General features: G+C 53.3%; 2 protein-coding genes across 2 annotated transcripts; one reads left to right on the top strand and one right to left on the bottom strand.

Annotated features, from left to right (window-relative positions):
- Positions 1-6,158: 6,158 nt before the first annotated feature.
- On the top strand, positions 6,159-16,955 carry LOC139017801 (phospholipase A and acyltransferase 3-like). Its single transcript, XM_070426417.1, has 5 exons — positions 6,159-6,214; positions 10,355-10,457; positions 12,699-12,976; positions 16,429-16,510; positions 16,694-16,955. Exons 1-4 carry the CDS (start codon positions 6,197-6,199, stop codon positions 16,507-16,509), a joined length of 480 nt encoding a protein of 159 aa, XP_070282518.1. The 5' UTR covers positions 6,159-6,196; the 3' UTR covers position 16,510; positions 16,694-16,955.
- A 1,663-nt stretch (positions 16,956-18,618) lies between these two features.
- Positions 18,619-26,088, bottom strand: LOC139017802 (phospholipase A and acyltransferase 4-like). Its single transcript, XM_070426418.1, has 4 exons — positions 26,010-26,088; positions 23,305-23,413; positions 21,175-21,443; positions 18,619-19,948 (listed from the first exon to the last, which is right to left on the bottom strand). The coding sequence occupies exons 1-4, from the start codon at positions 26,016-26,018 to the stop codon at positions 19,850-19,852; spliced, it is 486 nt and encodes a 161-aa protein (XP_070282519.1). The 5' UTR covers positions 26,019-26,088; the 3' UTR covers positions 18,619-19,849.
- Positions 26,089-26,288: the final 200 nt, after the last annotated feature.

Here is a 26,288-nt window from a genome sequence, read left to right on the forward strand (position 1 = left end):
CCAATGCAGGAGCACCCACATACATAAGAAAACTTCTGGAAGATATCAGGGGAGAGATCAACAACAATACAATCATAGTAGGGGACTTTAATACACCACTGACATCACTGGATAAATCCGCTAGACAAAAACTCAAGAAGAAACAGCAATCCTAAATGACTCACTAGATCAGATGGACTTAATTGACATCTTCAGAACACTTCACCCCAAAGCTGCGGAATATACATTCCTCTCAGGTGCTCATGGGACATATTCAAAAATAGACCACATATTGGGTCACAAGCAAAGTCTCCACAAATTCAAGAAGATTGAAATCATAACAAGCATCTTCTCAGACCACGATGGCATAATGTTAGAAATAAACTACAATAAAAACAACCCAAAATACTCAAACACTTGGAAGCTGAATAGCATGTTATTAAATATTGATTGGGTTACCAATGAGATCAAAGAAGAAATTAAAAACATCCTGGACACTAATGACAATGAAAACACAACAATCCAAAACCTCTGGGACACAATGAAAGCAGTCCTGAGGGGGAAGTTTATAGCTCTACAGGCATATCTCAAAAAACAAGAAAAAATGGTAGTTAATCATCTAACTCTACAACTCAAAGAATTAGAAAGAGAGCAACAAGAAAAGCCCAGAGTGAGCAGAAGGAAGGAGATAATAAAGATTAGAGCAGAAATCAATGAAATAGAGACCAAAAAAACAATACAGAAAATCAATGAAACCAAGAGCTGGTTCTTTGAAAGGATAAACAAGATTGACAAACCCCTAGCCAGGCTCACCAAGAAGCAAAGAGAGAGGTCCCAAATAAACCAAATCAGAAATGATAGAGGTGAAATAACAACAGACCCCACAGAAATACAAATGATTGTTAAACAATACTACGGGCAACTCTACTCCAACAAACTAGACAACCTGGAGGAAATGGACAAATTCCTAGAAAAATACAACATTCCAAAACTCAATCAGGAAGAATCTAAAAATCTCAATAGGCCAATAACTATGGAAGAAATTGAAGCAGTTATCAAAAAGCTTCCAGCAAACAAAAGCCCAGGACCAGACGGCTTCTCAGGGGAGTTTTACCAAACTTTCAAGGAAGAACTAAAACCTATCCTCCTCAGATTACTACAAAAAGTTCAAGAGGAAGGAACACTTCCAAACACATTCTATGAAGCTAGCATCACCCTAATTCCAAAACCAGGTAAAGACAACACAATGAAAGAGAATTACAGGCCAATATCCCTCGTGAACATAGGTGCCAAAATCCTCAACAAAATCTTAGCAAATTGGATCCAGCAGTACATCAGAAAGATCATACACCATGACCAAGTAGGATTTATCCCAGGGATGCAAGGATGGTACAACATCCGTAAATCAATAAACGTGATACATCACATAAACAAATTGAAAGAAAAAAACCACATGGTCATATCAATTGATGCAGAAAAAGCATTCGACAAAATCCAACACCCATTTTTGATAAAAACTCTCAGAAAGGTGGGAATAGAAGGATCATACCTCAACATAATAAAAGCCATATATGACAGGCCCACAGCCAACATCATACTCAATGGACAAAAACTAACACCATTTCCCCTAAGAACAGGAACAAGACAGGGATGCCCACTCTCACCACTCCTGTTCAACATAGTACTGGAAGTATTAGCCATTGCAATTAGGCAAGAAGAAGAAATAAAAGGCATCCAAATTGGAAAAGAGGAAGTAAAACTGTCCTTATTTGCAGATGACATGATATTATACATACAAAACCCTAGAGACTCCATCAAAAAGCTACTAGACTTCATAAATGAATTTGGCAATGTAGCAGGATACAAAATTAACCCCAAGAAATCTGAGGCATTTCTTTACACCAATAGTGAACTTTCAGAAAGAGAGATTAGAAAAACAATCCCATTTACCATCGCACCAAAAAAATTAAGATACCTAGGAATAAACTTAACTAAAGAGGTTAAAGACCTCTACTCAGAAAACTACAGGACGTTGAAAAAAGAGATAGAGGAAGACATAAACAGATGGAAGAACATACCATGTTCTTGGATTGGTAGAATCAACATCATTAAAATGTCCATACTACCCAAAGCAATCTATACATTCAACGCACTTCCCATTAAAATACCAATGGCCTTCTTCAAAGATCTAGAACGAACTCTCCAAAAATTCATCTGGAATAAAAAAAGACCCTGAATAGCTGCAGCGATCCTGAGAAAGAACAAAGTAGGTGGGATCTCAATGCCAGATATCAAACTGTATTACAAAGCCACTGTTCTCAAAACTGCCTGGTACTGGCACAAGAACAGACATATAGATCAGTGGAATAGAATAGAGTCCAGAAATTAGCCCGAACCAATATGCTCAATTAATTTTTGACAAAGGAGGCATGAACATACAATGGAGCCAAGATAGTCTCTTCAATAAATGGTGTTGGGAAAATTGGACAGATATATGCAAGAAAATGAAACTAGACCACCAACTTACACCATACACAAGAATAAACTCAAAATGGATAAAGGACTTAAATGTACGACAGGAAACCATAAAAATTCTAGAAGAATACAAAGGCAACAAAATCTCAGACATATGCCAAAACAATTTCTTCACTGATACAGCTCCTAGGGCAGTTGAAACTAAAGAGAAACTGAACAAATGGGACTACATCAAAATAAAAAGCTTCTGCACAGCAAAAGAAACCATCAACAAAACAACAAGAAAACCCACCTCGTGGGAAAACATATTTGCCAACGTCATATCTGATAAGGGCTTAATCTCCAAAATTTATAGGGAACTCACACAACTTAACAAAAAGAAGATAAACAATCCAATCAAAAAAATGGGCAAAGGATCTAAATAGACACCTTTCAAAAGAGGACGTTCAGAAAGCCAAGAGACATATGAAAACATGCTCAAAGTCACTAATCATCCGAGAGATGCAAATCAAAACAACAATGAGGTACCATCTCACACCTGTCAGAATGGCCATCATCAACAAATCAACAAACGACAAGTGCTGGAGAAGTTGTGGAGAAAAAGGAACACTTGTGCACTGCTGGTGGGAATGCAGACTGGTGCAACCACTATGGAAGGCAGTATGGAGTTTCCTCAAAAAATTGGAAATGGAACTCCCATTTGACCCTGTGATCCCTCTTCTAGGAATATATCCCAAGAAACCAGAAACACCAATCAGAAAGGATATATGCACCCCGATGTTCATAGCAGCACAATTCACCATAGCTAAGATCTGGAAACAGCCTAAGTGCCCATCAGTAGATGAATGGATTAGAAAACTGTGGTACATCTACACGATGGAATACTATGCTGCTGTTAAAAAGAAGGAACTCTTACCATTTGCAACAGCATGGATGGAGCTGGAGAGCATTATGCTAAGTGAAACAAGCCAGTCAATGAAGGAAAAATACCACATGATCTCACTCTTTCATGGATAATTAAGACCATTACAAACTTTTGAACAATAATAGATACAGAGGCAGAGCTGCCTCAAACTGATTGTCGGACTGCAGTGGGAAGACCAGGGAGGGTTGGGGGACTGGAGGGAGGGGAGTAAGAGATCAACCGAAGGACTTGTATGCATCCATATAACCATAACTAATGGACATAAGACACTGGGGGGTAAGGGAGGGCAGGGGCTTGTTAAGGGCGGGGGGGAAAAAAGGACACTTATGTAATACACTTTGTAATACTTTTAGCGAAAAATAAAAAAAAAATAAAAAAAATTAAGAATTAAAAAAAAAAAAGAAACAGGAAAGGGGAGGAGAAAACCAAGGCCAGCGCAAGGAAGGAAATAACAGAGCCCAGAAGCCAGTGAAACTGAAAACACAGACAGAACAGAGAAAATCGAACAAACAAAAGCTGGGTCTTTGAAAACATTGATTATGTCAACAAACTCTTTAAAAGATTGCAAAGGCCCTAACTGGTTTGGCACAGTGGATAGAGCGACGGCCTGCGGACTCAAGGGTCCCAGGTTCGATTCAAGTCAAGGGCATGTACCTTGGTTGCAGGCACATCCCCAGTGGGGGGTGTGCAGGAGGCAGCTGATCGATGTTTCTCTCTCATCGATGTTTCTAACTCTCTATCCCTTTCCCTTCCTCTCTGTAAAAAATCAATAAAATATATCTTTTTAATAAAATAAATAAAAGATGACAAAGGAAAAGAGAGAAGACGCTGATACCAGGATTGGGACGGGAGGCAGGGCTGTTATTACAGAGCCTGCGGGCATCGGGGCTCCCAGGGATCCTGTGCACAGCGTTACTCACACTTGACATTCTGGGTGAAATGGGCCAATTTCGTGAAAAAGCCCAACGTACACACCTCAGTGAGAACAGAAACCTCACCTCTCTTCAGGGTGTTTCAGTGCCAGGAACCGATCACGGGCTGGTCACACCCACAGCAGAGGCCTTGAGGGCGACGAGGTCAGGAAGGTGGGCGAGAGCCACACCCACAGGCCAGGGCACCAGGGGGGCAGCTGCGGGAGAGGCGAGACCGAGGCTGCAGACCCACCTGAGCACGTGGAGCCTGGACACGGGCCTCAGAGGCTGGAGTCCATGGCCCAGCAGCTGCAGCCGGGCCTGCGAGGGGCAGGCACCTCCCGTGGGTGCTCGGGCCCCACTCACGGCCTCTGGGCTGGCACAGTGAGGCCCTCACCCCGAGCAGGAGGGCAGGAGGGGAGGGAGGGCGGGCAGTGGCCCAGGTGACACCATGGACGAGCATGGCCTGCGGGCGGGCAGGTGGGCGCTCCGGCCTCTTAGACGCCTTTCTGAGTGAAACTCACTCGGAAACAGGCAGACCCTGCCCAGAGGCCCTTCTGCTTCCTGGCCGGAGGACCAGTGGCCGCTGGACCCTCAAGTCAGGAGCTTGTGTGGCCCAAGGAAGCTGGAGCCGGGGTCATGGGGTCCTGGGGGTCATGGAGGTCATGGGGTCATGGGGGTCAGGCTGGAAGAGGCAGCACCTTCCCGCGCCCCTGCACACAGAGCTTCCTGGTGGAGGGAAGGGCTCTGCCAGGTCCCCCGCTGGCTGCCCCCCTCCTGCCTGCAGTGCGGCTCCCTCTCCCGCTCCCTCTGAGGCCTGAGAGCTGGGCAGCCTCCCTGTGGCTCCAGCAAAGCCGCGTGCACAGGGGGAGGGAGGGGTGAGCGCAGCTTAGGTGCTGGCTGCCTGGCCAATAGCCACCTCCCCTGCCCGATCCACCCCACACGCACACACACCTCCAAAGCTCTGCCCTTCATTGGGCAGCACCGGCCCCTCCACAGACCTGGCTGAGGCCCCAAGAGGCCTGAGCCCCCGGGGAAGCCCCTGCCCGCTGCCCAGGATGGGTTCCCATGGAAATGGGGCGCAGCCCTGCACAGGGAAGGCGGGGCCCGGCCGCAGGGGGCTGTGGAGAGGGTCTCCCTGCTCAGAGGAGACCAGCTCCCGCCTGCTGAGGCCTTCCCCTGGGTCCCGCCCCGAAGGCTGCCCGTGGCTCCTGTCCTCGTGGGGATTTTCATGAAAGCAGCTCTGATGCCCTTGGGCGGGGCCAGGTGAGACTGTGCCCTGGAGGCTGCTGCCACCACAGCCACCATCGCAGCAGACGCAGGACCAACAGGATGGAAAAGCCTGGGCCCTGGTGCCCGGGAGCTGCTGGGCTGAGCCTGCGCCCTGCCTCTGCCTCCTGTTCCAGGGACAGCGGCCAGCCAGGCTGGGGAAGCCCCTCTCAGGGGAGTTCTGCTTCTCCCGCCCACATGCACCCCGAGGCCAATGAGCCCTGGGCTCCCCGAGGTCCAGGCTCCCGCCTGCTGAGGCCTTCCCATGGGTCTCGCCCCGAAGGCTGCCCGTGGCTCCTGTCCTCCTGGGGCGGGTATAAGATGAGGACCCACGCGGGCCTGGGGCTGACAGCTGGGCCTCCCATGCCCCGTCCTGCAGTGGGAGCCCGTGTCCAGGGCAGGGCAGGGGTAAGGCTTTCCTCCGACGCTCACCGCTTCCAGGCGGCTCCCAGGCCCAGCCATTCCAGGCCTTGAGGTGGGAAGTCGTGGGCCTGTCCCCTGAGAAATGCTGAGAGTCCCTTTAACCACTTAGTGTTCAGTCCTTGTGAACAAAAAAGGAAAATGAAATCGAAAGTGTCCACTCGGGTATAAAACCTGTTGCACTAGGAGCAGAAAGCAGACCCTGCCCTGGTGAACAATGGGAACAATTGCTTCGGTAAGTCCCCAGCTCTCTCTAGAACCGGCTCTACAGGGGAGGGCAGCTCCCTGGTATAAATGAGGGCTTCGGGCTGTGTTCCTCGGGCTCCTCTGGCTCTCTAAGAAACAAGCACCCACTTAGGCTAGTCCAGGGAAAGCAGGTGTAGTCTGAGGACCTCTGTGGAGAGGGAAGGGGATTCTGAGAAAACCCAGGATCAGGGCTGTCATGAGGCTGGTCTGCCAGGGCCTAGAGCAGGGAGGCGTCAGGGTCAAGGTGGTTCCAGGCATCTCAGCCCTGGGAGTTTACGCATCTCCACTCTAGTGCTCTGCCATCCACATGATATGACTCGGTTGGCTTCCTTTTTCTTTTCTTTCTTTTTCTAAAAATAATTTTTATTGGTTGAGAGAGAGAGAGAGAAATATCGATGTGAGAGCAGAACATCGACTGGCTGCCTCCTGCAAGCCCCTCACCGGGGATAGAGCCACAACCTGAGCATGTCCTCTGTCCGGGAATCAGACCATCAACCTTTTGGTTATGGGTCAACGCCCAGTCACCAGCCACACCGGCCGGGGCTCAGCCCGCTCTCTTCATCTGCCCGCTCCCTTCTCTCCCGCTATTACCAGGGGCTTCTATTTGGTCTGAGTTGGTGGTGTCTCCTCCCACCTATGGTCCACTGGCACCTTTCTTGCCTCCTTACATCACGATTTTTCAGTTTCAGCCCCTACTGCCAAAAAGCTATTTTTTTTTCATTTCATGGTTCAAATTTCTGAGAGCGAGGGGATTTGATTAGTCCAGCTCCACTTCTCACGGTGGATCATAGGATGCTGACCTGCTTGGGGCCCTGACTCCCTCTAGTCCAGCTAGACCTAGTCCAGTTTGATCACATCACATGGTGTGAAACAGCTGCCTGGGCACCTGGGATTGTGGGGGATCATCTTCCCTTAAAAGGAAATATGAACATAATAGGCAATAATAGAAACTTCCAATAATAGGAACTTAACATTAAAAAATTGTAAAACCTTTCATCTTTTACTCTATGGGGTTTTCTATGGCCTTATCCTTAGAGTGTCTTTCTTAATTCTAAGATCTGGGAATGGAGATGATAATGTTTCTCAGATACTTTTTTCAATTATTTCCATGTTTGCTCATGAAAATCCACCTTCTCTGTAGTGCCTGTACATATGGATGGGGAGTAACTTATTCAATTGGTTTTTATCAATGGTTGTTTAGGTCGTTTTTCCAATGTGAATGTTGGAGGCCAGATAGTGTGTTTTAATTTGCTGGTTAAAGAAAACGGCTGCTCCACAGCCCTTTGTGGCTGTTTTTGTGGGGAGGATAAAGGCCTTTTGTCCTAAAATCCCGTGGGTGCAGGCTCAGCTTCGCCATTGTCCCGCCTGGGCTGGGTGAGGGGCCCTGGTCCCTGTGCTGCCTGCGGACCCCCAGCCCTGCCCTGGAGAGAGGCAGCTCTTCCCAGCGCTTCCTGCTGGTCCCCAAGCTGAGGGAGGGAGGCCGCACTGCTGATCCCTTTATGACAGGAGTCGGCAAACCTGCTGTAAAGGGCCCGAGAGTGAAGATTTAGGTCCTGCAGGCCGTATGGTCTCCACTGCAGGGACTCAGCTCTGCCGTGAGAAAGCATCCGTGGACAATGCTGGTGCCGGGGTGTGGCTGCAGCCGGGAAGCGGTCTGGCCTCTGCCGTGTGAATTTCATGTGTCACCAAACAGTAACCTTTTGACTTTTCCTCCAGCCACTGGACAAGTATAGAAACCCTCCTCAGCTTCACGCGGGAACAAGCAGAGGCAGGGTTGGCGCCCGGATTACAGAACGTGCGCTTCTGATTGTACAACAGGATTTCTTGAGTTCTTGATTTTGATTCAGCTGACTTGGCTGTGTCTGTCATGAAGTCTCCATTCCTCTAGTGCAGCGGTTCTCAACCTTCCTAATGCTGCGACCCTTTAATACAGTTCCTCATGTTGTGGTGACCTCCAACCATAAAATTATTTTCGTTGCTACTTCATAACTGTAATTTTGCTACTGCTATGAATCATAATGTAAATATCTGATATGCAGGATGTATTTAGGCGACCCCTGTGAAAGGGTCATTCGACCCCCAAAGGGGTCGCGATCCACAGGTTGAGAACCGCTGCTCTAGTGAGATTTCAGTGCTGGAAGGAGAGCCACACCCTTAGCTCCTGGCAGCCTGCCCGCCTGCAGGCCCCTCTCTCGTAGGGTAGTTGTTGTGTTGGTTCCCTTACTCCATCTTCCCAATGGCCAGCACCCAGTGTGCTGCATGTGTGGTTCTTCACTTTGTGCGAATCTTTTCTTGTTGTTGCTGTTTAAAGTTTATTTTGCAGGGGTGGCTCTCATAGACGTGCATTCCTGGGTTCGGTGGGACATCTTTAATTGATGGAAGTGTATTGTGTTGCGGAGCTCATTCTCACTTTCCACTCAGCACTGTGTCTAAAAGGTGATCCCTGTTGCCACGGGAACAGCAAGCCGTTGCTTCTAACTAGTGCGCAGGGCTCCGTGGGCAAGTCCACTTCCTCTTCTTTTAAAATAGAAGTTTCCTGGGGTGGTAGCATGTTTTGAGCTTGTGTGCATTTGGAAATATAAATGATAATTACTGCCTAAGAGAAGTCTCTGTAAAAGTCCTGTGAAAATAGTCCCCCCTCCATATGTGCATTTTTTTCTGTTCAGTTTTTATTTTCCTGTAAATGAAAATGAGCTGCCATAGACCTGGCTGCGCAGGCATTGCGATGTGACTGGCTATTCCCACTGCCCGTCGTTTTTATCCCTAAGGAGTGCGTACAAGGCTGCCTCCTTCTCCGCTCCTCAGCTTTGACGGAATCTCTCAGCCAGGCCCACAGAGCGTGGGGGTGGGATGTGGGCAACCTCCTGACCCACCTCTTCACTGCGCTGGATGTGTCCTAAAGGGATGGTTTCCTGGCTCATTAGAGAGATTTAAGGTTGGTTTGGACTAGATAGGCTCTCACCCCTGATTCCGGTCCAAGTCCCAATGTCCCCCCGCCCAGCACTTAGCACACTGTGTTGGCACCTCAGTAATATTGAATGAAAGTGATCTTGAACCTCTTGGAATGTTTGTCAAGCTCTGTTCGTGCTCCCCTTAACAGGGTGGGCCTCCAAGAGGATTTCAGCACCCTCCCCACCTTCCCCTGCACATCCCCCTCCCCCATATTCCCACACACACTTCATTGTGATAGAATAAGAAATGCATATTTGGTCCTAGCTTATTTGCCTCAGTGGATAGAGCTTCGGCCTGAGGACTGAAGGGTCACAGGTGCACCATGTAGCCATCGATTACAGTCAAGGGCACATGCCCAGGTTACAGGCTCAATCCCTAGTAGGGAGCCTGCAGGGGGCAGCCAATCAGTGATTCTCTCTCATCATTGATGTTTCTATTTCTCTCTCCCTCTCCCTTTCTCTCTGAAATTAAAATAAATAAATAAATAAATAAATGCATATTTGGTCTTTGTCCTTAGTTCCTGGCACAGAGCTCCTAAAGCCTTTGTAATTTCCCGAGTGATTGGGTGAGAGCAGGTCCCCCCTCCACACACACACATAATAAGCCCTTTTCAGCCATAGCTGAATTGATGCTAATGAGGTGATGCGGGCTCAGAGCCAGGGAGGCAGCCTGTGTTAAGAGGGCTGGAGGTTGTCAGTCACTAATGGCCAGTGATGGAATCAATGGTGCCCACCTCGTGTAGCCTCCATCCAAGCCCTGCTGTAAGGGACGGGCGGACACGGGGAGGCGCTGGGCGAGGGCGAGGGCGTGGCGCTGGGCCCCTCCCCACATCCTTGCTCTGTGCATCTCTTCCATCTGGCGGTTCCTGAGTGTTATGCTTCTGTTCTAAGCCGGCGAACCAGTAAGTAAACGGTTTTCCTGAGTCCCATGGGCCGCTCTAGGAAATGATTGAAGCTGAGGAGGGGTTGTGGGAACTCCCAACGTACAGCTGGTTGGTCATAAGCTCAGGTGACAGGTTGGATCTGTGATTGACACCTGAATTTCGGGGGGCAGTCTCGTGGGATACTGGAGATGATCAAAGGGAGTTTGCAGGCTTGGCTGGGGCTCCTTACAGGTCAGGTTCTAGAATGTTCCCTGTGAGGACTAACATCAGCCTGTCTCTGGTTTTTCATTACAGGCCGAACTGAAACCTGGAGACCTGATTGAGATTTTCCGCCCTGGCTACCAGCACTGGGCCCTCTATGTGGGGGACGGCTACGTGGTGCACCTGACTTCTGCAGGTGAGGCTGGTTCTCCGCTGAAGTTCAGGGCAGAGGTGGGAGTGTTAGCGGCTGCACACTCCTGCGCTGTTCTCACCCAGTGCCTGGATGGTGGGCACTCCCTGGCCATTGGCTGCATGATGTTCCCTGGTAGGTCTGGCAGCCCCTACTCTTCTTTCTCAGCAGCGAGTTCGTGAAGAGACGGACTGTTGGCCTTTATTCCAGGTGATACTGGGGTTCCCTTCCAGCCAACCCACTGTCCCAGGGAAGCACCCCTTTGTGTGCTCGATGTTCTGGGGCAGATGAGTAGGACACAGCGTACAGCTGGCTCAGAGGCATGGAAGGAGCGTGGGCCTCCCACCTAGCAGCACCGTTTGTGGTCCTGGGGCCTCCGCTTGCCGAGCTGGTACTTGCCCGTGTGACTTGCCCCCTGAGCTCAGCTGCACCCTCTGTAGAGCAATGAGAACCCCACCTCCCGGTTGTGCAGGGTGGAATGCAGGACAGCACGGGGGAGCCGGGAGGGGCCTGGCGGGTGCTGGGCCAACCCCCCTTCCCTCCCAGAGCATCTTGGCAGAAAAGCAAAGGCCGAAAGCCTGGGAACCACCAACAGCGGGAAACTGGCCAAATAAAATCGGTGCCTGCATCTCATGGCAGACGGTGCCACCGTTACAAGCAGCTGTACAGCAGGTGTGGGCACACACATGGGAATTTTAAAGCCAAATGCAGGCTTTAAAAAGTGAGGCTTATGGAGGAATAACTTACTGGGTTTGTTTGTTTGTTTTAACGTTTATTTTTTAAATATATATATTTTTAATTTCTTTATTGGTTAAGGTATTACAAATGTGTCCTCATCCCCCCATTAACCCCAACGTCCCCCCCACTCATGTTCTCATGGCCAGTGATGTTTTTAATTTCTATCCACTGTATCCACTGAGGTCAAACCGGCTAGGGCCAGACTTCACTTCCCTGTCCGCGTGGCTCCCTTGGTTGGGCATCACCCTGCGCACCAGGAGGTCGCCAGTTCCATTCCTGGTCAGGCACAGGCCCGGGTTGCGGGTTTGATCCCCACAGGGGTGTGAGCAAGAGGCAGCCCATCGATGTGCTCTCACATGGATGCTTCTCCCTCTCCCTCTCCCTCTCCCTCTCCCTCTCCCTCTCCCTCTCCCTCTCCCTCTCCCTCTCCCTCTCCCTCTCATAATCCCCTAAAATATATTTTATTGATTTTTTTACAGAGACGAAGGGAGAGAGATAGAGAGTTAGAAACATCGAATGAGAGAGAAACATCGATCAGCTGCCCCCTGCACACCCCCCACTGTGGATATGCCCGCAACCCATGTACATGCCCTTGACTGGAATTGAGCCTGGGACCTTTCAGTCCACAGGCCGACACTCTATCCACTGAGCCAAACCGGTTAGGGCAATAACTTACTGTTTTATTTTTTTTGTTAATCCTCATCTGAGGATAATTTTCCCATCGATTTTTAGAGAAGCGGGGTGGGGAGAGATAGAGAAAGAGAGAGTGAGAGAAACATCAATGTGAGATGTTTCTCTCTTTCCCCCTCTCTGTGTACAGGACGATGCTCCAACCAACTGAGCTGCATTGGCGAGGGTCAAATGCCCTTTTAAGAACCAAATAAGAACTGCTGAGGGTTCCAGGGCCCATCACTCACCTTCTCCTGTCTGCTTTCCCAGAAGCCGGGGTGAGGCAGGAGGCGGGCGTCCTGTTAGGGGCAAATCTGAGAATTCAGAGCTGGGAGAGTGTGGCCGACACCTGACCCAGGCCCTTCCATCTGTAAGTGATGAAAGCCCCTGAGAGGAGAAGGGACTGGCCTGAGGCCACACGGTGGGTGGGGCTCTGGGTTTGAGGTCAGGCCTGGGCTTGCTCAGCAGCCTCCTTTCCTACTATTGGAAACATGTCACCCTGGCCGCTGAGGGCCCACCCCGCTCTGGCTGGGGCTGCACCTGGGGTCTGTGCCCTGTACCCTCTGCCCCTCCTGCATCTTTCAGGGACATCTGCGCCCACAGGGGCCTTTAGAAGAATCCACATCCTCGGCTTTAGAAATGAGGAGCCAGAGTCCAGGGGCATCTGTGACTTCTCCAAGGGCACCCAGGCGGGGGTCGGCCTGTGTTTGAGTTTGAAGCCAGGCAGGGGGCTGGCCTTTCCCCAGCTCATCCTCACTGATGAAGCCCCAGGCAGTGGGGCTGCCTGCTTGCCCGCTCTCAGCCCCAACCATCGGTCTCTTTCCTCTTTGGGAACCACAGGTGACATCACGGGAGCTGCGTTGGCCAACATCATGTCCTCTGGGACTGAGAGGGCCATAGTGAAGAAGGAGCTGCTATCCAAAGTGGCCGGGAAATGCATGTACCGTGTCAATAACAAGCATGACCGGGAGTACCCACCGCTGCCTCCCAGAGAGATTGTGCGTCGTGCAGAGGAGAAGGTGGGGCAGGAGATGCCCTACAACCTGACCAGCGACAACTGTGAGCACTTCGTGAACAAGGTGCGCTACGGAGTCCACCGCAGTGACCAGGTGTACCAGGTGTGTCCTCAGCCCGTGTCCCTGTCCCCAGAAACCATGCCATTCTCATCCCCCCCCCTCCTCGACAGTGGCTGTGCATCTGTGTGGGCGGCCAAGGTGGAGGCAGAGGCACGAACAAGACAAAATAGCAGGGACAGAATCCCTGCCCTCGAGGGAGTGACAGTCGGCGTAGGGATGAGGGTGGGGAGATGTGCCAGTCGCTGTGCAGACCAGTGAGGTAGGGGGTGATGTCGCAGCCATGACAGTCACCCCTGGCCCCTCCATAGCTTCAGAGGAGGGTTGTTTTATCCCCACTTTACAGATGGGGAAACGGAGGCTCACGGAGCTTTACTCGCTCACCCAAACTCATTCCAGCACTAGGCATTGAGTCTCTAGCACCTGACAGCCAAGTGCAGAGGTGGGATTTGAACCCAGGTGCCTGATCCAGGAGGCATCACAGAAGAGGCTGCGCCTGAGCTGAATCTGATTTAATTCTTTTGATTAAATTGAAGGGGGAAAATGAGCTGGACATAACCAGGGAGTAGGGGCTACAAGGACTACAGGCCGAGGGAGGAGGAAAAGTGGGAGCCAGGAGGACGAAGAACCACACAGACGTTTTCTGTGAAGGACCAGAGGGTACACCTTTCGGGCTCTGGCCCACGTGGGCTCTGTCTCTCCACTCCACTCCACAGCTTTGTAGCAGGAACACAGTCGTGGACAATCCCTAATGGAGTGGGTGAGGCCATTCCTAAAGAAGCTTTTTATGAAAACAGAGGTGGGTGTTAGAATCGCCGAAGGAGGAACGCACGAGGACAAAAGGGGTAAAGAATTATGAATTTATTAGGTCACCTGGACACCAGATGGGCTGAGCCCCAAAATGGCACCAGCAACCACAGGAGTCAGAAATTTTCAAGGACTCCAGGTGGGCTTTTTCTGGGCGGAGAATTCTCTAGGTGGGTCCTGAGGGGAAGGATAAGGGTCTTAGCAAGTGGAATGTGGTCTAAGCAAAAGGGAGTGTCGGTTGTGAAGTGGCCTAAAGGTCAGTGCCCAGGGGAGGGGGTATGGACTCAATCATGTGATCAGGCCGGGCAGTGGGCTGGCTTGGGCCCCTGTGCCATAGTTTGCTGACTCCTGGTCTCAGATAATCTGAAAAACCACATGCCCCTCACACATTCTTAGCTGACATCAAACATTTAAAAAGTTTATAAATACTAAAGAGTTCAGAGGACGGCATTTTTGGTACGTGGTACACATGTGTCTATTTTCTTCACGTCCTTGGCGTTGCACAGTTAGCTCACGCAGTTCATGGAAACTGTCTGCATGTCATTTAAATAGTCAGAGCAGGCGTCACTGCCAACCAATCAGCCAAAGCAGACCTATTTCATTCATTTATTTATATTTATTTATTGTTAATCCTCATCCGAGGATATTTTCCCATTGATTTTTAGAGAGTGGAAGGGAGGGGAGAGACACACAGAGAGAAACATTGATGTGAGTGAGGCATATTGATTGGTTGCCTCCGACCTGAGCCCCATCCATGGCCGGGGATGAGCCTGCACCTAAGGTTCATGCCCTTGAACTGAATTGAACCTGGCACCCTTCTATCCACTGTATCCACTGAGGTCAAACCGGCTAGGGCCAGACTTCACTTCCCTGGCCGCGTGGCTCCCTTGGTTGGGCATCACCCTGCGCACCAGGAGGTCGCCAGTTCCATTCCTGGTCAGGCACAGGCCCAGGTTGCGGGTTTGATCCCCACAGGGGTGTGAGCAGGAGGCAGCCCATCTATGTGCTCTCACATGGATGCTTCTCTCTCTCCCTCTCCCTCCCCCTCCCCCTCTCCCTCTCCCTCCCCCTCTCCCTCTCCCTCTCCCTCCCCCTCTCCCTCTCCCTCCCCCTCCCCCTCGCCCTCTCCCTCTCCCTCCCCCTCCCCCTCTCCCTCTCCCTCCCCCTCCCCCTCGCCCTCTCCCTCTCCCTACCCCTCCCCCTCTCCCTCTCCCTCCCCCTCCCCCTCGCCCTCTCCCTCTCCCTACCCCTCTCCCTCCCCCTCTCCCTCCCCCTCCCCCTCCCCCTCTCCCTCTCCCTATCCCTCTCCCTCCCCTTCCCCCTCTCCCTCTGCCTCTCCCTCTCCCTCTCCCTCCCTCTCCCTCTCCCTCTCTCTCTCTCTCTCTCTCTTTCTGTCTCTCTCTCAAAATCAATACACTATTCTTAACAAAAAATAGAGAGAGAGATGCAGTGTCAGGAGGGCCGGGCCTCTGCCTCCACTCCCGTGGGAGCCTGGGAGCCTGGCTTCCATCCGTCCAGCTGGCTGACACCAGGCCCAACCGCACTGATGCTCACCAGCCCTTTTCAAATTCTCCTTTCACGCACTCCTGAGCCCCCGCTGTCCCGCTCCGTTGCACAGCCTTTAAAACACCAGTCACCTCTGGGCCAGTCAGAGTGGAGCTCAGGAAAGTCTGTTTATCGCTGACACATGGGAGCGAGTCTGAGTGTCTCTGAATGAAGTGGGTGGTGCAGGCTTTTCCTTCCCCAGCCGCTCACGTGGCGCCAAGTCACGGTCTTCCACAGAAACCTGCTATGTGCTCTGTGTGGAGCATTTTTCCTTCGGGGGAGGAGGCTTAGGTGGGCTTGTTAGGACACCAGGCGTCCTGGTCCCTGGCACTGGGTGTGGGGTGGCTTTGGGGAGTTCTTCCCACTGTCCCTCCTCAGTCTTCTCCTCTGTACAGTGGGCATCTAACACGGGTATCAGTAGGGCCTGGGGCACAGATGGAGACAATTGAGAGCCTGGGAAGTCCCGCCCAGTGTTGACACCTGGAAAGCAGCCGCTCTCGGGGTCTTCGCCCGCTTCCCCAGCACAGCGCTGTGGGCAGGGGTGGCTCACAGAGCGCTGCCGAGTGCACGACCCTCAGGGACCATCCTGACGTCTCCACCGCCTCATCCCTGCTGTCCGAGTGTCCGCTTCCTTGTCCAGAACCCTCCCCGGTCAGCACAGAAGCAGGTGATCTCGCTCCATGAGCCGCTGCCCAGTCACGACATGGGATCAGAGCTCCCCCACCAGCGCCCACGCTGTGCCTGGGCCAGGCTCAGCTCCTGGGCCGCCCAGAACCATCCCGGCCCAGCCCTGGGTCGTGAGAGCTCACAGGGAGGTTTCCCCAACTCTGCACTTGCTTCAGGCTCCCAGTGGCCAGTCCTAACCTACACATCCGGGCTCTGCCTGTGTCCTTCCCACGGCACCCCCTGTGGCTCTCTGAGCCTTTCAGCACCTACAGGGCCGCTGTCTCCCTCACACCCAGAGCTCCTTCCCCACCCGTTCTCTCCCTGCCTCTTCTCTGCTCTCCTGGTGGCCTGTTGCCCGGCAAACACCTGCTCCTTCTGTGGTTCCATTGGAGGGGACACGGGTCTCTCTGAGTGAAGATGGGTGTGTCCATGGTCAGGTCCCTGACCTAGAGTGTGACGCCCCGTGTGTTGTGTTACAGGCCACTGAATTGATCCTGACAGGCATCCTCGGCATGGGCCTGGCTGTGATCAGGACCCTCACCAGGGTCCAGCGGAACTGAGGTGAGCAGGAAAAGTATTGAGGCCAAGGAATCATCTTATTGGCAACCTGTTAGTATGGAGAAGACTTGCATAGCTAGCGGGGGTGGGGTTTCAAATTGATTTCACTGTTTTATACTCATTTAGGCTAAATTTTTTTTAAAGTACGTTTTTATAGACTTTTTAATTTTTTTATTTTTGTTTTAGAAATTGAGGAAGGAGCAGGGAATAGAAGGAAACATCAAAGGGAGACATTCATCAGTGGCTGCCTCCTGCAAGCTTCCTACTGGGGATCGAGCTTCAGGGAATTGAACCAGAGACCCCTTGGTTCATGGATCAACACTCAACCACTGATCCACATGAGCCAGGCCATTCAGGCTGCTTTTCATGGAGCTATAAAAGCACAGGAAGATTTAATTGGGGAAATACGGCTGGTGTGAATGCTATTAAAGACACAGTTGGGCTCTGTCTTGCACTGTATGCTTGTGTCCCACATACCCACTCCCCCCCATTCACGTTGAAGCCCTAACCCCCAGTGTGATGGTGTTTGGAGCTGGGCCTCTGGGAGGTCATTAGGCTCAGAGGAGGTCATGAGGTGGTGGCGAGGGTGCCGGGTGGGCATGATGGGATCCGTGCCCTTACAAGACAGACCAGAGCCCTCTCTCCTCCATGGGAGGACATAGCGAGAAGGTGGCCATTTGCAAGCCAGGAAGAGGTTCCACCAGGAACTGAATCTGCCAGCACCTTCGCCTTGAACTTGTCAGCTTCCAGGACGGTGAGAAATGAATGTTGGTGCTGCGCCCCCAGCCGGTGGTGTGTGGTCATGGCAGCCGAGCTCAGTGACGGGCTCTTCCCCAGCCGCCTGAGTGCGTCCTGGCCATTCTCTGCTTTTCTCAGGTTTCCTCTTGGAGGGCGAGGATGGGTGAGGGGCGGGAGACACACCTGTGAGGACAAGAGCAGGACCCATTGTCCCGCCAGGGCCGGGGCTCAGCGGCTGGAATTGTGTTGAGGATTCTCGGCCATGAATGTGTCGCAGCCCCAGTGGCCGAGGCTCCTTTCCTCCTGCTACTCTCTCCTCCTCTTGGTTCTGGAATAATTAGTACCGTCATCTCCCCAGCGTCGCTGGTCCCCTGACACCTCATTCCACGGCCTTTCTTTCTGCATCAGCTCAGCAGCATCTCTGCTCAGTACCTGCAGCTCTTGGGTTCCCTGTTCCAGTTCCAGAGAGAGAATCTGATTGGCTCAGCTTACCGCATCCTAGCTCAGCCTCCTGATTGGCTGCTGTTGGGTCAGGTGAGCACACTGAGCCAACCAGTTCTGACTGATGGGGCCAGTCACATGGTTTACACCTGACCCTGGAGGCAGAGGCAGTTTCACTTGGAGGGGACTGTGGGTGAGTCAAACTCCATGGTTCGGCACCCCTGGTCCAGGGGCACCCAGGGGAGGGGGCGGAGCTGGCACCACCCTTGGGTCCCTCCAGAGCTGCTGGGAGCCTGGGGCTGGTCCCAGGGGAGATTTCCTGCCTAGAATTAGAGCCGGAGCTCACATCTCCCATTAGACCCGAGTCCCCGGATGCCCCGGCTCCCACGGCTATGGGGGGAGCTTTAGACCGAGAAGCGAGAAAGCCTTCTCCTGTCTCACCCGCTGGGTATGGGGCTCACAGAGCAGCTGTGCCCTCTGACCCAGAGGGAGCCTGGGAGTGAGGCCAGCATGGATCCTCCCGGACCCGCATGGAGGCGGACATTCCACCTGGGGATCTGAGCAGGGCCCTGCTTGGCAGCAAGTACAAGTCCTTCTCCTCGTTCTTCAACCTTCTGAAGCCCAAGCTTCGTCCCCGCCTGATGTCTGTGCACCGAGGGCATCGGGGCCCCCAGCTTCCTCCTGCTGGGAGGGCGCAGCCCAGGGGAGGGGACGCCCCAGGTCTCCAGTCAGAGTGTGAGGGGCTGTGCTGCCACCAGGGAGAGTGGCCATTCAGTGGGGCCACTGGTGGCAGAGGCCAGGGGGGAAGAGGAGAGCCTGGGACCCGCCCCTTTAGAGACCACACCCAGGGCACACTAGGTACTAGCGGAGGGATACGCTGAGGAGGTTAATTTTTTAAAAAGACTTAATTTAATTTTTAGAGAAATTTTAGGTTTATAGAGACATTGAGAGGAAGGTACAGAGATTTCCCATATGCCCCACCCCCCACTCACGCAGAGCCTCCCCATTATCCGCATCCCTGTCCAGAGCGTGTATTTTTGTTATAACGGATGAACCTACATCAGCACATCATAACAACCCACAGACCTTAGTTTAGCCCAAGATTCGCTCTGGGTGTGGTGCACTCTATGAATCTGGACACATTAGAATGACATGTATCCATCATTACAGGGTCACACAGGAGTTTCACTGCCCTCAAAGTGGAGGTGACCCATTTTCAATATTTAACCAGGGGCAGCTTGAGCCATGGCAAGTTGGGCCCGGGAAGATGATTTAATTCTATGTGGTCGTCACAGATGGGTAAGGAGTTGACCTTTGAGTTAGAAAAGAAAAATAAGCCCCATGGCTCAGTGGTTGAGCGCTGATCTATGAATCAGGAGGTCACAGTTCGATTCCTCATCAGGGCATATGCCCAGGTTGCAGCTCAATCCCTGGTGTGGGATGTGCAGGAGGCAGCCGATCAATGATCTTCTCTCATTACTGATGTTTCTCTCTCTCCTTCTCCCTTCCTCTCTGAAAAAAAGTATAAAAGTAAAACAAAACTTCAAAAAAGGAGGGCTGGCTGAAGGAGTAGGAGGCACTGGGAAGATGCTGGGAGATGTTTATGCTTCATCAGGCGATTCAAGGACAGAGGGTGGGACTGCACGGGAGGTAACCGTGTGTTTCTTTTTGCACCATGAGAGTAAATGAATGACGGCTGCTGAGCACAGTGGTCAGTCTACAGAGAACAAGGAGAGAATCCATGGAGCACCTGCTACAGGCCGGACAGGGGCTGGGGTCCTCCACCCACCACCTTATCTGATCCTCACGATGACCTTCCAGTGGGTCACTTCCCCGGCTCGGAGAGGAAGGGACTGAGGCTCTGAGAGTCCAGAGCTTTCCCCAGGTCACAGGGACAGAAAACGCTGGGTCCCCACCAGGTGCCCAGGTGCTTCTGTTCTGCTTTAGGCGCCACAGAAGCAGCGGAACCCCTCTCTGGAGGTTAGGTAGGTTCACGTATGAATTCCTCAGTCTGGTCACAATCAGTCCATCCTTCAGCCAGTGAGAGAGGGACAGTGAGAGACAGAACAACAGGTTCCCCGAGAGCTCGGGTAAGAGGACAGGACTGTGAGAGGTCGTCTCTACAGCGGCTTCTAATGCGGGGTTTCCTGCCCCTTCAGGCTGTCACTGGTGTTGGGATCGCTTCTTCATGACAGAAAAGGCGAGAGCAGCCCCAACTGCAGCTCCAAGGGTCACACTTGCTCCGGTCACGAACTTTTCTGCCTGAAAGTGAGCAGCCCAGGTTCAGAGTCCACAGCAAGTCCAGGCAGGTTGTCCCTCCCACCAAAGGGGCTGAAGGCCACACTCATGTTCCAACCCCCACCCCCCACCCGGGGCCTGGCCTCTCAGAGATGCTGGCCTTGTCCCAACAACCCTTTCCCTGGGAAGCCGAAGGTGTGACCACATGTTAGTGCTGGGCTTGTCCGGATGTGTCCTGACAATTGGCAGGATGGACAGATGTGATCCTTCTGTGTGAGCCTCCAGGGTAGGGCCATTTGATCCTGTTGGGGGTGGGTAGGGGAGGGGGGCTCCTGGGGCCAGAGCTCTGGGGTGAAAGTGGGAATGACTCTGTGGTCTAGTCTACCTCTGCAGAGGGAGGTGGTGGCAGAGCTGCGGGGAGAGGACGGGAAACCATGGCCTCACAAAACACTGTGTTCTGTGTGCTGTTCACAAGTGCAGCCTGGAAACTTCTATCTCCAGGCCCATCTGAACTCCAGACTCACATGTCCAACTGCTACTCAACAGGTCCACCTGAATGTCTAACTGGTCACCGGAACACCCCACCTGAGCATCAAATCCTTAATTTCCCTCCCAATCCTGCTCCTCCTCCCCTCATCTCCTCCATCCAGGCTGCCCATCACCCAATCACAGGGGCTGTGAGCCCTGGAGGTTCAGCAGAAAGAGCCAGGAGCACTGGGCATTGAATCCTGCTTGTGCCTCTTACTAGCTGTGCTTTGGTAAGAGGGGGAAGAGAGAGCAGTAAAGATATGCCCAGACCTTACAGAACATGTCCTTGAGCTCTTACATGGGCCACAGACCTTGGGCATCTCTTGCCCGAGGGCTCTCTGGGCCTTAGGAGACCTGTCATGGTCGAGAGTTGGCCCAGACTTTCCCTGACAGCACACAGGGCATCAGGAGCTGCCTTTAGGATGGGTCTTAGAGGTGAAGGATCCTAAAGGGACAGAGGTGGCCAGAGCCCCAAAGGTCCTCCAACATCCCATCCTTCTGCACTTGGGGAAACTGAGGCCTCAGAGGAAGTGACCTGTTCAAAGATCCCAAGTGGATTAAAAGCAGATGTGAGATTTGTGCTCAAACATCCTGACTCCCAGCCAACAAGATTCTGAGAGCTCCCTTTTGATTTATTGAGGGTAATTGTTGCCTCTACCTTGTCACCCCAAGCCCAAGCAGACCTCCAGAAGGGAGAGGGAGCCCCACAGAGAGGGCCTTACCTGAGGGCTGCGGGCCTTGCCGTATCTCAGATCGGTGACAAAGTGCTCACAGTTCCTGCTCAGAACACTGTACGCCAACTCCTTACCGACCATCTCCTCCGCAGAACTGATAATCTTGTTCACGGGCAGTGGTGAGTACTCGTGGTCCAAGTGGTTGTTGACCCGATAGCGGCAGCCCCCCACCACGTCACTCAAGAGCTCCCTTTTCACCATCCCTCTGCTGCTGAGCACGGAGAAGAGGCTGGAGGAGCCAGCCCCAGGGTACTCATCTGGAACCAGACACAAGAGTATCAGGAACTCAGGGGAGGCCTGGGAGGGAGAGAGGATTCCAGGCAGGGAGGAAGCAGGAAAAGAATCCGCTATTCAGCTTTGGTTTCCGTCCCTTCACCAATGTGATTGGAGGTTTCAGTGATTTTGCTCTTGTCCTTAATGAGTTGTGAATACTTTTCATGTTAATCAATGTTGTGATAGTCAGTGGCTGCCTCTGTGTTCCATTATATGAATGAATATCATCTAGTTGACCAAGTCCCTATTATGGGCTGGTCCATAGCTTATCCACCGTAAACAATTGTAGTAAATTGTATTTGTTCATCTTTGCGCTTGTGTGTTTCAGAAAGAGATCAAAGTTGTTTTAGTCCCCACTGTGTTTCAGACTCTGCTGTGCAAATTTCATATATTCCCTCACTTATTCTCCTTCTGAATTTCATGGTAAATACTCTTATCTCCATTTTACAACCGATATTGGACCCTGAGGCATCATCAGCCTTTTCTGGCAGCTCTGGCCACATGGAGAGTCCACACAGCGCTTCCAACTGGTGGCGTCCAAATCCCATTGAGCCTGGAGCCCGGGTTTTGCTCTCTAAGAGGAGGGAACTAAAGAGCACGCGAACCAGCAGGCTCCCTTTATGTGCTGAGTCTGAGGCTGAGGCTGCACTTAGCACCCGTCCTTGAGGAAACACCACCTGCACTCACACAGCAGGACCCGGTCCTCACACTCACGCTCCCTGTTCCCAGCCTCCTAAGTGTCGTCTGCATTAGGTGGGTTTCGCTTACTATTTGCCATCCATTCTGACAGTTTTCCACTCTGTCAGCGTAGGTGACAGCGTACAGAACCTGGTCAGTGACAAGCAGATTCCTCTGATCATGAGATGGTTTCTGTCCAGCGAGAACACAAACGCTTGCTGTCCGAGGTGTGGGTGCCATTGCTCTGCAGGGCACCAGCCCCTGTGCTCCTAGTGCGTGGTCTCATCCCAGCACCTTTCTCTCATGTACGATACACAGGGTGGGGCCTGCCTGCTCCTCTGACCGGCTGTCATCCTGCTTCTGCTGTCCCTGCGGTCCATCAAGGTTCCAGGTGCTCGGGTGCGTCTGTGTGAGACTCTCTGTGATGTGTGACCTGGGAGAGCTGCTCCGTGGAGGGTGTTCAGGAAACCCTCTCAGGACGCCCTGTTCTGTGACATCCTCTGAGCAACAGGACACAGCACTGAGAGGCAGTCCCTTCCTGAGAGCGGGACCCCCAGAGACGCTGCTGGTTTAGGGAAATCTGTCTGCGCGCCCAGCTAACGGGCCCGAGCTGGAGAGCGTCCAATGCGGGTGCAGCCCGGCTTCCCTGTGGCCCACGGACCTCTTTCCCTGCTGGGTCAGGACCTGAGGGACCACTGAGATGCCCCCAAGGGACACGGATGTACAGTGAGCACAAGCCCTGCCCAGGGAGAATCCATGCGGGTTTCCAGGGTGACATTTGGCTTTGAATTGTTCTCATTAGGCTCACTACGGTGTCGGGTGAATTTCCCGCCAAAATATAAGATGGCGCGGGCAATTATTTAGCGCCATAAAGTGTTCTCTACTTACAAGGGATTTTTATGATACCTATTACCCCAATGGGTATGAAACGGTTCGCATACGCAGGTAGGTATCTTTGTGAACGGCAAACAAACAAATATTTGGTAATACGCAGTTACAATCGGCCCGAGTTTACACGTTTCCCGCACTCCACCGCAAATCTATATGAACCGAGTTAAGACGGCTCCCGCGGAGTACGCGCAATTCACGAGAGCCGACGTAACTCGTTTCCCGCAACCCAAGTGGGCTAATAAATCTTTGGTAAATCGTACTTTCAACCCCCCTTACCTGGAGGAGCCAGGTGGATCACATAACCATCGCCCACATAGAGGGCCCAGTGCGAGTAGCCGATGCGGGAAATCTCAATCAGGTCTCCAGGTTTGGGCTCTTCACGAAACTGCAAGGAAACAGCCAGGAAGGTGAGGCAGATGTCAGGGAGCTGCAGAGGCCCGGGCTGGAGCTGCCACTGGGCCGGGGAGTCCACGCTGATGTTCATCGCCTGGTGAGGGTGTGGAGGGGACTCTGGCCCCGGTGAGGCCCTCAGCCTCTGGCGCTGTTAGAGGTTGCCCTTGGGGAACTGGGAGCCTGGAATCTGGTTGCCACGAGGGAGGGAAGCCTGGAAACATGTGCTTTGGAGAGTGAAGAATTGTCCAGAGAGTGTGTGTAATGCATGCGTGTCTGTGTGTCTTGTGCACACGTATGTTGTATGTGCTGTGTGTACCTGCACACACACATGATGCAGACGAGCAGACGTGGGTGTATTGTGCACGTGTCTGGAGGGTGATGACAGGATTGCTGTGTGCAAAGCCCCTTCCCAGAGGCTGGGCCCAGGCCCATCCCAGCCACGAGGGCAGCTGAGTCTGAGCTTCTGCCTCACACGCTGCCCGCAGGTGTCCACATGCCTGTGGCCCTGGCTGTGCATGGCCCCCAGGCTCCTCCTCATACTCTGCCCCCCAGCCCCGGTGCACCTGCCCTGGGAGATGCCGACCTGAGGGACAGGAACTGACTTCCTAGTAAGGGGACTGAGCTCTGAGGAGGACCTAGTGTGGCTGCCCAGCTTCCGGAGCTGGGTGCTGGGAGGGGGCAGACGGGGCTCACACAGTCAGGCAGCAGGCTCTGCTGGCACTTTCCCCACCATGACTGCCACCGCCCACAGCCCAGGGGCAGGAAGCAGCACCCCTTGCTCAGCTGGGGAAACTGAGGATCAGAGAGGCAGAGGGACTTGCCCAGGGACACTCAGCTGGCAGTGGCCGCACGGGGTCTTCTCTGTCTTGTCTCCTCCTCATCCCCTTTCCTCCCTCCCTCCCTGCCTTGCCCACCTCTCTCTGCTCCTCAGTGTCCGGCCCAGGGCACCTCTGCTTCATGATTAGAGAATTTTTCAGCTTTTCTGTGTCTCTGTGTCTGACCTCAGCGAATGAGAAACCTCCTGCATCCGTCACCCCAGGCGGCCCAACCTGAGGCCAGGGCTCAGCTTCCTTTGCCCCATTCCATGCCGGTGCCCAGCAGCCCACACTCACCCTGGACGCTTCTCCTGATTCACTTCCCCGTCCACCTCCCGCCCATGACTCGGTCCAGGGCACCCAGTTCTGGATTTTGTGACCCACAGTTTCCGGACAAGGTTCCTGCCTCCTGTCCCTTCACCTCCACATCCAGTCCCCCAGGACCCCGGTGTCCTTCCCACATGTCCCATCTGTCCATGACCCTCCTCTGGCCTCAGGGCACAGGTTGCCCCTGGGCAGCCACAGCCCCTCCTGACTCTTCCCTACCCTCCTCCCCCTTCCTGTCCTCGGCACCCCCCCCCCCCGCCCCCCGCTCCCCCGGGCTGGCTGAAGGCCTTGCCTTTCCTTCCCCACAGCTCCCTCTGGCCTCTGCTCCTCTGCACCTTCCTTCTCTCTGCCCCCAGCCCCTGCCCCACGCCCACTCCTCCTCTCCTCCCCCCAGACAGACCCCTCCTCTGAGGAGCTGCCCTGAAGGCCCAGCCTGGCTCAGCTGCCACGCTCAGGGTCCCAGCCCCCGGGACCACCTTTCCCCACGTGATCATGCTCTGCTGTGGTCCCTGTGCCTGTCTCACCCCCTCTGGGCTTTGGGCTCCATCAGGGGGGTCCTGTGTGCTCGGCCCCCCTCCCTGCATCTCCTGGGCCCTGAGAGGGGCCTGGTTTGGAACAGGAGGGAAGGACCTGTGGGAGCAGGAGGGCTGGAGGGCCAGGGGCCAGGGCTCAGGCCAGGCAGGCCCAGAGTTGGTGTCCTTTGGGGAGAACAAGGGCATTTCTCACTCTGAAGGGAAATGTTGGATTCAGGTGAGGCCTGGGCACTGTCCCAGGAGCAGGCAGTGAGCTGGGGCCTGGTCTGGGGGAGGCAGTGGTTCCCAGGAGCAGTGAAGCAGGTGGACTGACCTCTGGAGGGTGCAGGCGCCTTCCTGGAATCGCCCCACTTTCTGTAAGAGCCCTGGCCACCTGGCTGCTTTCCCTGCACACCAGGCTCTGGGCCGGCCCCTCCCGGGACCCTGTGTGAGTCTGGACACCAGGGCTATTGGGGGCGGGAAGCTGTCCCTGTCTGACCCTGAGAATGGAATGCGTGTCATCAGGCAGACACTTGCGTGGGAGGAAGGAGGAGCGAGAACAGAGGGGCTGGGGAGGCATGAACCCCAGCAGCAGCTGAGGCCCACAGGCCAGGACCCACTGCTCCCCAAGTCCCAGGTCCCCCATCAGCCCACACTCCAGCTCCTTCCCCAGCTCAGGCGGGCACAGCCCAGACACCGCACATCTTCCCCCATGGCCCCGGACCCCACACGGTGCCAGACCCAGAGCGGGGCTCCCTCTGCCCGAAGACCTCCCAGTCCTGCAGCAAAAGAGACTTAAACAACATACAGGTCTCCATGGAAGCCTTAGAGACAGCGCTGGAGTTACCAGCAGGAACACAGCCCGAAGCCTTCATTTAATGCAGGGAGCTGCCCTCCCCTGCAGAGCCGGTTCTAGAAAGTTCTGGGGACTTACCGAAGCCATTGTTCACCAGGGCAGGGTCTGCTTTCTGCTCCTAGGGCAACAGGTTTTATACCCGAGTGGACACTTTCAGTTTCATTTTCCTTTTTGTTCACAAGGACTGAACACTAAATGATTTAAAGGGACTCTCAGTGTTTCTCTAAGGGGACAGGCTCACGACTTCCCACCTCAAGGCCTGGAATGGCTGGGCCTGGGAGCCGCCTGGAAGCGGTGAGCGTCCCAGGGAAGCCTTACCCCTGCCCTGCCCTGGACATGGGCTCCCACTGCAGGACG

This window comes from Myotis yumanensis, unplaced genomic scaffold (genome assembly GCF_028538775.1).
Source record: "Myotis yumanensis isolate MYYU_CA2020_CCGP unplaced genomic scaffold, mMyoYum1.0.hap1 SCAF_10, whole genome shotgun sequence".
Lineage (NCBI taxonomy): Eukaryota > Metazoa > Chordata > Mammalia > Chiroptera > Vespertilionidae > Myotis > Myotis yumanensis.